Source organism: Lathyrus oleraceus, chromosome 1, assembly GCF_024323335.1.
Source record: "Lathyrus oleraceus cultivar Zhongwan6 chromosome 1, CAAS_Psat_ZW6_1.0, whole genome shotgun sequence".
NCBI classification, from domain to species: Eukaryota; Viridiplantae; Streptophyta; class Magnoliopsida; order Fabales; family Fabaceae; genus Lathyrus; species Lathyrus oleraceus.
Genome location: NC_066579.1, coordinates 436,181,036 through 436,192,253, shown reverse-complemented (window position 1 = coordinate 436,192,253; position 11,218 = coordinate 436,181,036). Strand labels below are relative to the sequence as shown.

The following is an 11,218-nucleotide window of genomic DNA, read 5'->3' as shown; positions in this document are numbered from 1 at the left end:
TTTGATTCCTTCCTTAACTTTGAAAATCCATTTACAGAGATTAAGGCGTAAGCTATGAGATCTGCATACCCAAGTCTTTGAGGTAGCTTGACGACTCTTCTAGCCTATCTCTTGCCAACAGGTAGTCATCGACAGTTTCCTCAACTTCCTCAGTATCTTCAGCATCTTGTGCTTCTTCTTCGACTTGTTCTAGGATACGCAATTCAATATCAACATGCTCCACCTCAACAGGAATCTCTCCGTGTTCCAGTTGTTCTTCAAATTGTTGTGCACTTCGACTAACGTCATCGGTTTTCTTGAAATCTATCTCAGCTTCATTAAAAACTACATCTTGACTGGTGATACACCTCATGTGACATGGCTTTAGGCACCATAGACTATAAGCTTTGACCCCTTCAGGATACCCCATAAACATGCATCTCAGAGCTCTAGGTTCTACCTTGTCTTTCCTAATGTGAGCATAGGCTATGCAGTCAAATACTCTAAGTTTATCGAGATTTGGTGGGTGTCCCAACCAAACTTCTTCAGGTGTTTTCATATCTAAGATAGTCGAAGGACATCTATTTATCAAATATGTTATTGTCAAAACGACTTCTACCTAAAACACCTTCTTTAATCACTACAACAAACAAGACCTTAGACAACGCTTTTTTTAGCCTTAGACAGCGCTTTAAAGCGCTGTCTAAACCTCCGCTGCTAAAGGTTTAGACAGCGCTTTTTTAAATCTTAAAAGCGCTGTCTAAGCCCCCCCCCCTTAGACAGCGCTTTGGCCAAAAGCGCTTTATAAGACCCTCTTATTTTAAATTTTTTAGGTATACCTTAGACAGCGCTTTTGAAAAGCGCTGTCTAAGCCCCACCCCCTTAGACAGCGCTTTGGCCAAAAGCGCTTTCTAAGACCCTCCTATTTTAATTTTTTTAGGTATACCTTAGACAGCACTTTTCAAAAAGCACTGTCTAAGCCCCCCCCTTAGACAGCGCTTTTGCCTAAAGCGCTTTCTAATCCCCCCCTTAGACAGCGCTTTTTACAAAAGCGCTGTCTAAGGTATACGAAAATTTTTGAAGCTTTTGTTTTAAACCACATTTTTTCCAGGTTTATAAACCAGAATTTCTACCTGTTTTCAACCAGATTTTGACAGACAATTATCACATTTTATATATGCCATTTTGGATTATAAATCCTAAGTTCGTCATTTACTTTCAACATGAAATACCCGCAATCTATTTGATTACGTTGTTGAGGACACTACATATGAAAAAAAAAATATGGATTATAAATCCTAAGTTCGTCATTTACTTTCAACTCACACTTATATCACAACACTAACCAATAAGAAAAATGATCAGCATTTACTTTAAATCTATTCTCAAACTTTAAATGTCATTGTCTTCATTCACTTGCTTCACCAATGTTAGGTCAAGCATGAAAAGAAGTTTGCATGTTCAAAAGAATTTTAGTATAATTTCTTACTATAACAGCTTACAACCTACAAGAAACAGAGAACAAGAAAACTAGAACCTCTTCTGACTAAATACTTTCACATTACATATGTTCCTTAATCACCAACCTATACAACTTAAATGACAGTAAATATAAGAATTGCATATTACACCATTTCCTTTCAAATGGTGCTTTTGGAATTCAAGGTAGCCGAGATCACTGAATGGAAAGAAAAGAATAAACAGGTGTATGTATTACATAAATATAGAATCGAAAGGAAAACTTGAACTCACGGATTGATATCTTGAACAAGATAGCTACAATGTACAGATCAAAACTTCTTTCATGGGTGCCACTTTATGCTGCATCCAACACTTCATACAAATAGGAAAACATGACCATGATGACAGATACCATAAATTGAAATTTTCTCAAACAATCAAAAAGGGAACTATATGTACCAAATACCTAGGTTTTTGCTCGGATGGTACTAGCTGACCACTCAGAACACGGTCTATCGCCAAGCTCAAGTCTCTTTATAATTAAATTAAATCAAAAGGTTATGATACTTTCAAGAAATTAAAAATGTTGAATGTTAATTCAGTTATATGAAACTAACCTTCCAGTTACTGGTATGTTATTATTACTTGGCCTTGAATCGTCAAACTGACCATGATAAACCAGCTCAAACGGCCTTCGACCATCCTGTTACTATTTCATTAACCTCAAATCAAAGCAACACTGATCAACAGAAACTGGTTGGAATTACCTTTTTGAAAACGTAAAATTCTGGTGTACAAACTGCTCCAAAATCTCGTGCAACTTCCTGTGACTGCAATGAAAAACATTCCATCAAAGTTCAGAGTTTTACAATCGCACGGACATAGATAACATTAGATGTTTATAGGGAATCATACCTCATCGTAAAGGTACGGGAAAGGATAACCAAACAATTTAGCATCTTCTGCCATAAATTCTGGTCCATCCTGTGACGCGGAATTCCCAGTTGGACAAATCATTCAATAGTTTCAGTGTAGCTATATTCTGGGAAATGATTCACTTCAAATATAGTTACTATCACCTGGGGGTGTGTAGCTGCAGAATTTGAAGATATAGCAACGACGGCAAGTCCTTTCTGTAGAAAGAACAGATAAAAAAGCAGTTTTATAATGGTTTTAACTTTAGAATATGAACCTGCTAAAAAAAAGAACAAAATTCTACAAGGGTAATTTGTTTGGCTACCTTCATATAGAATTTAGTAAGCTTTACAATGTCTTTTTTCAGGTACTTAACAAATGGACAGTGGTTGCATATAAACATAACCTGCATCACCATCGGAATAACCACAAGTTTTATGCATCATATCATAGTCCATAAGGAATAGCCACGAGAACAGTCCATGTATTCAGAATAAACTGTGAAAGAACGAAAAATCATACCAATAGAGCTGGATGAGCCTCAAAATCTTCCAATGCCCAAACCTTCCCAGTAAGAGGCTCTGGAAGCTGTAGCAATTTCAATTCATCGTTATTGCCATATTTGAATGAAAAAATGAATAAAAAAAGGGACAATACAAGGCAAAAACCTGAAATTGAGGGGCTCTGAAACCCAAGGTGATACCTTTAGACTCAATTCTAGCAGCTCTAATGACGAAGCTTGTTAGGTGTGAGTAAAAATATATCAACCAAATTTAACTAATAACTCAACTAAAACTAACTTCATCGAAAGCCAACATCCATAATCTTGCATCAATAATCCAACAGCAGTTCCAGAAATCGATTTCAAATATTCAAGCAAGGCAATGCCCAACAGCAGCATATGCATAGCAGAAAAATCCAAAGCTGCGAATAACTAGGCAACTAAAACCTGAAAGTTACAGTAAGAGAAAACGATTTTAGAAATTAACCCAACTCACAATCCAGGTTTCAGAACTATAATCAGTTTCTTTTCAATAACCTGTTTTAGTCCAAATCAACATAACCAATCTATTTTCCTTCTGATTCACAAACTTAATCGCATCCCGTAACCAACCCCAAGTGCAATTGCTCTGTCAAAAAATGAATAGATCCTTAACAAACTATTTAACAGAAATTAACAGTGTTAAAATCATTCCCAACAACCATACTCTTCAAATCTAACTGAAATTTAACCTGCCTTAACCATTCTACCCGAGCTACCCGACTCGATTACGGCTTCCAAACTATATAAACATACATCACTCTTCAATCAAAAAGGAACAATTCTCAAAGCTCACTCATCACTATAATAGATGAAAATAATTATCCTTTCTAATATTGTCATTTTTAATCTTATCTCATAGTCTTACTACATATAAATTTCCCATCATTTGAGAAACAGGTTAACAGCTCTGAAGTAACTGTTAAAAATTAAAATACGACATGATATTGAGTAAGGAATATCCTTTCTGATAAAATAACCTTACTAGATAAAACCTTTCAATATCCACTGTTTTCAAATTTTTAAACAATATAACTTTTTATCTACATACCTCAGAGAATCTGAGAAACTACATACATCCAAACTCATTGCATTTTCTTTTCTATTTAATTTTCACTTAAGATAAATCAAATACTGTTTTCTCAAGACAACCTATATGAAGAAAATTATTTCCAGAGATTCAACTAAACCACAATTCTCAAAATTATAGCAAAAGAAACCCAAGATCCAATTAAAACTAGTGGAATTACACATCTATTTTTTCATTACTTATCCATATAGTACAAATGTTCTAGGGTTAATGATTGGACAGAACGATATATAATTTAGGGCATGAAGATTAGGTTATAAAATTTCACCTGGATTGAACATCTTCCTTTCCTCTTAATCTTTTCAAAACACAAGAAATACCAGCATTCACTCCAGTCATAACAGCAAAGTTCCGAGCCTGAATCAAAGGACCTCCAGCAAGAGCCTATAATAAACAAATCAAATAAAAATTATCATTTATCAAAAGCGAGAAACCCTAACTTTTCAAATTAGGGTATCGAATTACTGTAAGACAGTGAAAAAGGACTCAACCTGTGCTTGTTTAAGAGAAGCCATGGCTTGAGGGCTGAGAGTCGCGTTAGGAGGTGGAGCGAAAGCAGCGGGAGCGTTGCTGGTGAAAGTACCCATGCAGGCACCCATAACAGCGCCTTGAGCGGCGCTGGTGGTGGCAACGACGGCGGCTTCAACGGCGATAGACTGTTTGGAGAGCCAAAGCTTGACACCGTTTTCGATGTTTTTAAAGCGTGTTTGAATTTGGGTGATTGGGTTTTGAATTTGGTGCGGTAAACCCTTGGACGACAACGACAACGCCATCGTTCTTTGCTGCTGCTTTCCTTGTTCCATGCTTGAAGTTTCAACGCCGCAGTGGAGTTGGAAGATGCAATGGATGGAATGGATATTTTGGATTGATAACGTTTTTGTTTAATACTTTGCCTTTTTATATAATTTTATTTATTTATTAGTTACTTTGAATTGGAAAATTCATTAATTCAGACAACCGGCCTTTTTAACTGGAAAATGTTATTCAATTAATTCAGACTTTAGACAGCGCTTTATCAAAAGCGCTGACTAAGGTCTATATTTAAAAGCGCTTTCTAAAAGCGCTGTCTAAGGGGGGGTCTTAGACAACGCTTTTAGAAAGCGCTGTCTAAGACCCCCCCTTAGACAGCGCTTTCATTATTTTTTTAGAACATTTTCCGTGTTTTATTTTTATTTTAACCTTAGACAGCGCTTTCTTTTAAAAGCGCTGTCTAAGATGCGCTGTTAAAAGTCATTTTTGGCGTAGTGAATCCAGCACTAGCCAACATGCATCTAACTCTTTCCAAGATTGTTCGATTAAACCTTCCAGCCAAACCATTTTGTTGGGGAATACATGCATTAGTTCTAGGCCTTGCAATACCAGAGGCTGCACAAAATCTGTTGAACGCCTCATTGAAAAATTCAAGGCCATTGTCGGTTCTCAACCTCTTGACCTTTCTGCTAGTCTGATTTTCGACCAGAGTCTTACAACTTTTGAAGTTCTTAAATGTTTCATCCTTAGTGTTCTGGATGAATACCCATAAATTTTTGGAATAATCATCAACTATGGATAGAAAATACCTTTCTCCTGAATGTGATGGACACCTTGCAGACCCCTAAAGATCAACATTGATGTAATTAAGGGATCCATGTGTTTTTTGTTTGCCTTTATTGAACTTCACTCTTCAAGATTTTCCAAGTACACAAGGTTCACAAAACTTCAACTTTTCAACTTTGTATCTACCAAGTAGATTTTGTTTCCCTGATTCGACCAGACACTTTTCACTGGCATGGCCCAATCTCATGTGCCAAATTTCTATCTTCAACAAAGGTTTAATGGATGCAACATATGCAGAACCACTAACAACTTCAACCTCAAGGGTATACAAGCCTTGTTTCTTCACGCATCTTAAGACTTCCTTCGACCCCTTCATGACTTTTAGAATACTTTTCTCTCCTTGGAAAACATATCCTTTGTTGTCGAATTCACCAAGAGAAATCAAATTTCTCTTCAAATCAGGTACATACTTAACTTCAGTCAACAACTTTATTGACTCATCATGGAGCTTGAATCTCATAGATCCAACACCTGCAATCTTGCAAGCTTTATTGTTTCCAAGCAATACATATCCACCATTTTGATCACATAGTTCCTCAAACAAATCTTTGTTTGGAGTCATGTGCCAAGTGCAACCTGAATACATAATCCACTCTTTACTTGAGTCACCGCTTAAAATCACAAGAACATCATATGAGTCAAAATCATCTTGAATAATGGATGTGTTTCCATTATCCTTACCTCCTTGATCTTTCAGGCGTTCAGGGTATACTTTTCTTGTATAACCCTCCTTCTTACAGTGATAACATCGAATACCAGATGCATCATAATTATAAGACTTCAACTTACTTTTCCCCCTCTTCTTGTCGAACTTGCCATCTCTCTTTGTGAATTTCTCCTTAACCGGCAAACCTGCACTAGTCGAAGATGGCTTGTGCTCTTTTCGTTTGTTCAAATCCTTAGAATACAAGACTGATTGAACTTCTTCAAATTTCAGAGACTTTCTTCCATACAAGAGAGTTTCTTTGAAGTGAGCATGTGATATGGGTAAAGCACAAAACAACAATAGTGTTTGATCTTCATCCTCGATCTTGACATCGATATTTTCGAGATCAAGAATAAGCTTGTTGAACATATCCAACTACTCAGATAGAACTTTGTCTTCACTCATCTTGAATGAATACATAGCTTGCTTTAGGTAGAGGTGATTGACCAGTGATTTGGTCATGTACAAACTTTCGAGTCTCACCCATAACCCCGATGCCATCGTCTCCTTAGAAACCTGTCGAAGAACCTTATCACCAAGGATTAATAAGATGGAGTTGTAGGATTTGTCTACCATAGTCATTTTTTCTTTGTTCATTAATGCAACTTCCATGGCTTTGGCTCCCTTCAACGCTTCTAAACTGCCTTGTTGAACCAATAGGGCTTTCATCTTCAAGTGCCACAGATCGAAATCGGTCACTCTGGTGAACTTTTCAATCTCATACTTTGTTGACGATATCTTATCCATGCTCACTGCACCAATTTATTGTGAAAAAGATACAGGAATAATAAAGTATAATCGACTTCTGATCGGCAAGAAACCCACAAGGATAGAAAAGGGAAGCAAGAATAACATAACAAGTTGGTTATAAACTGTTATTCTTTACTTTCTCTTTGAAACAAGATCGCAGGGGTTACGGATTAACAAATAACCTCTCTCACCCTAATAAGGATTTGCGGTATGCAATGATGAAAAACTAGTATGTGGTTTATAAGAAAACTAACACGCTAAACTAACATGATTTTACACACATGCCCATTACACAAGCTAACTTAAAGAACAAACTAACTTAAACAATTGGGCATAACAAATACAATCAATTCGATGTTCTAACAATCCTAGCATACTTCGACTACAACATGTGAACAAACTTCGAAGATATGCTAATGATCTTGTCGGATTATCGAACCAAGAAGCCACCCTTCGACCATACTAGAGTTCGATCCAATATCTCATAATGACTAATATGTAACTAACTTATATCTTCAGTAGCCCCAACAAGTTGGAAGGTGTACACAGCACTTTCAACTTGGGGTGATCAATAGAAAATTACATCAAAAAAGGAAAATACAATGAAATTAATGCTTAACCACCATTCGGAAGAAGCTAAAATCAACAAAGCCATATGACCAAATGCTTAACCACCAAGTTGAAACTATACATCAAAATTTTAACCACTTGGAAGATGCATAACATCAAATCCAATTAAGACTCAAAGCTTAACCATTAAGAGTATAAAACACTCAAGATAGAAGCACAACAACAATGTTTAACCATCCATGGCAAAAGCTCAAATGAAGACTTAACCACCATGGACAAAAGCTCGTAACAAGCCAATAAGGCTAAACACCTTCATCAAAATGGGAAATAAATAACAAAATCAATATGCCAATGTGGAAGAATATCCATGTAACAATGTCTTCAAACCATAGGAAAAACATATGCATGTTGATACGTCTTCAAACCATAGGCCAACAATCCAAAGCTTTCAACATTGAAGAAACTAAAGAGTTAACAAATCATTGAATCATCTCCGAAAATCTATATCTAATGAACAAAAGTGAAATATCAATAGGAAGGTTTGTACTGTCTTGGATTTTTATGCTGATTAGAATGGAATGACAGTTAATCACCAATAAAATAGGGGAGACTTCAACGATCCAGAATAAAAATAGAAATTAAACAATTTAAGGCTTCCAACTAAGAACCCAACTATGTCTTCACAATATCCACAATTGTAGACAAACCAAAAGTAAACAATAAGCAATTCCCACGCTTTAGATATCAAACCATTCACAAACTAAGACATTCAAGAATCAACACCAACTAATGTACACACTGACAAGCCAAATCCATAAAAGTTAGTGTATCTTTCCTTTGAGCCACAAACCAAAATGATGAGGAGTGCGTGTAGAACTATAAACCTCAAAACTCAACACAAAGTACACATCAAGTTGATGGAACATAACTAACTAGCAGGGTTTCCCAATTACACTATCTAATTCCTTGTTATTCAAAATTTGAAAGCTTAGGAATATCAAAATCACATGCTTCTAATATTCATTAAAATGACATGTAATTCCATGTACAATCGCTTCACGCCAATTCTTCAAAAAAGTACAATAGAGTGACAGCCAACTACTAACTAAAATAACTATGTAGCAGAGTTATGAATCGCGGTCACAATCGGCGATTTCTCTACCGCGTGAGATTCAGAGTGTGTATCACAAATTTAAAACATGGGTGATTTCTCTGGGTTTGCGGGTCACGTTGAGCGAGTTGCTACCGCGTGGAGCGGTTGACTAATTTTTTTGCTGCCTTCATGTTTTGTTCTCGGCGCTTCTTCCTTCTTCTCTCTCGGCCACCAAACCCTAACAACTACTATTTCATCTTTCGCATGCACTCTTCCTACGACCACGACAACCCTCTGGCATTGTTCCTCCATTCTTCAGGTGAGTTCTATTTTCTTTCCTCTGTTTGATGTACGAATTACGAAAATATGTATGAGAATGTAAGAGAATGAAGTCGTACGAGTTGGTGGAGTAGAAATGTTCAACTCTCTGATATGCGGCCGCCTTTTTTTTGGATTTTAAAAAAAACTAATTTTTAAAGTGGATCTGGATCCGAGTCGGGTCGCATTAAAAAGTTTATTTTAAATATTTTTAAATCGGAATTTCAAGAGATGTGTATCACCTCTTTCTCTTTTCAAGAAAAAATTGTTCCAATTCCTATCATATTCTAAAAAAAAAACCAATCTAATTACCAATTAAAACTCTCAGATTTATTTTACGACACCTAACACTAACTTCTTCAAAAATAATCCACATCATCTTATTACCTTATGTGTACACCTTCTACTAAACCACCAATCAAAACACTACTATTTGCCAACACTCAATTTTTAACTCTTTCTCTTCTAAAACCCCCTTTTCACCTTTCCTAATTCTCCAATACCACATTACAAATGACAAATTCTTTTTCCTACTCCTGCAAATATCTCAGGAAATGTGACTGTTCCCCCATTGGATTTTCTTCTTTCTATCATTCGATTTTCTTTTTCCTATCATTATCGACACATAGATTTTGGAATTCTCCAATTAAAGTTCAATTTTCTATTCTCTATCATTACTGGTTCAATTTTTTTCTTCCTACCATTTTGGATTATTGTGTTTGCAGAATTCAATTTTGGATTTTCTTAACTACTGTTCGAGTTTCCTCTTCCTATAGTTCTCAACAAATTAATTTGGGATTAAGATTGCAATATTTGGTATGTGTAAACTCCAATAGTTGATTATGATTTTTGATATCTCCGATTACGGTTTAATTTCCCCTTTCTGTAGACTCCAATGGTTGATTATTAATAATTTTCCTTTTGCTTTTATATTTTTAGCGTATTCGAAGTGTTTCACAAGGGTAACTACCAAAAGCAGATTAGACATTCTCACTGCGGATGACGATCAACCAAATGAAAATATTGTCTTAAACATTGTTTAAAAGGAAGTTCTTTAAAACCTCACTCACACAACCAACTCAAGTTTAAAATTATAGGTATATAAATCCAATTATTTTTTATCTAAGTTAAAGCATTCAATTTACCAATTTATTTTACAATATCAACTGAAATTTGTTATATTTGTATATTTGTTGACTATATTTCTATGGTGTAATTTACTACCTGCTACCTAATTTATGAATCATGATTTTTAGTTGTTATGATGAATCATAATTTATTTAACTTGTATTATCAATATTATAGGACTATATAATCTTATACAATTTTTTGTCAATCTTATTTTTTTTATGAATAATAAATATACTATTTTATTTTAATCAATTTAAAAAAAATATAAAATATATAATATTTTTATCCCAAATATTAATAGCATCACAAGGACCATAATAAAAAATTACCAAAATAAAGCGTTTACTTATACATTAATATTATTATAAATATTCATATAATTTTTTAAAGGGTAATGCTAACTTGTGCCCTAGGGGCACAAAATAAGACACCCATTTGTAAAATTAATTTTATACCTTTATTAAAATTAATACACAATTTCCAACACAAAATTACTTTATTTAGTTTTTATCTTGTACCCCTAAAACACAAGTTATCATTACCTTTTTTAAATATAACATAGAAAACAATAAATATGAAAATAAATAGAAGATATCATTTTTGTACACTTATTTTATTCTTGATAATAATCATATATATTTATTATTTTTAATTTTATTCTTTAATAAAAAAATTATTTTTACTCTCTATAAAAATAAAATTTATTTGTCACTAATAATAGAAGAAGGATAATTATTCTTAAGAGAAAACGTCTTAAATAAATGTAAAAAGTTATTTAAAATATTAATATCATAAAACTTAATGCCATTATTAAAAAAACGGAATGTTGATAAAATACTTTACAATAAATTATATTTAAATTTGCTCCCAATTAAATGCAATAATGAATATAATAAATAATATTTAAAATTTTATTATTAACATTATTACTGAAAATTGAAAAACTAATTGAATACTATTATATTATACTTTTGACTATCCATCTGTAATTAATTTTTTTTTTTACTAAGCAATAAAATCACATCAAATTTACAACTATTTATTTCCTACTGATAATAAAAAATTATC

The 11,218-nt window shown here is 34.1% G+C and overlaps 2 protein-coding genes and 1 long non-coding RNA gene across 3 annotated transcripts; all 3 read right to left on the bottom strand.

Moving 5' to 3' along the window:
- Positions 1–1,502: 1,502 nt before the first annotated feature.
- Positions 1,503–3,104, bottom strand: LOC127115878 (uncharacterized; the record flags this gene model as incomplete). The annotated part of the gene is made up of 9 exons (XM_051047302.1): positions 1,503–1,812; positions 1,907–1,972; positions 2,058–2,143; positions 2,208–2,270; positions 2,356–2,424; positions 2,520–2,573; positions 2,681–2,761; positions 2,878–2,943; positions 3,024–3,104. Coding segments are annotated over 9 exons (597 nt in total), but the record flags the coding sequence as incomplete, so codon positions are not given.
- Positions 3,105–3,165: 61 nt separating this feature from the next.
- On the bottom strand, positions 3,166–3,699 carry LOC127115877 (uncharacterized). Its single transcript, XR_007800908.1, has 3 exons — positions 3,589–3,699; positions 3,395–3,485; positions 3,166–3,304 (listed from the first exon to the last, which is right to left on the bottom strand). It is a non-coding gene; the product is annotated as an uncharacterized LOC127115877 (long non-coding RNA).
- A 524-nt stretch (positions 3,700–4,223) lies between these two features.
- LOC127115876 (chloroplastic import inner membrane translocase subunit HP30-2) lies at positions 4,224–4,850 on the bottom strand. The gene is made up of 2 exons (XM_051047300.1): positions 4,478–4,850; positions 4,224–4,370 (listed from the first exon to the last, which is right to left on the bottom strand). Exons 1-2 carry the CDS (start codon positions 4,787–4,789, stop codon positions 4,251–4,253), a joined length of 432 nt encoding a protein of 143 aa, XP_050903257.1. The 5' UTR covers positions 4,790–4,850; the 3' UTR covers positions 4,224–4,250.
- Between the last annotated feature and the right edge of the window lie 6,368 nt (positions 4,851–11,218).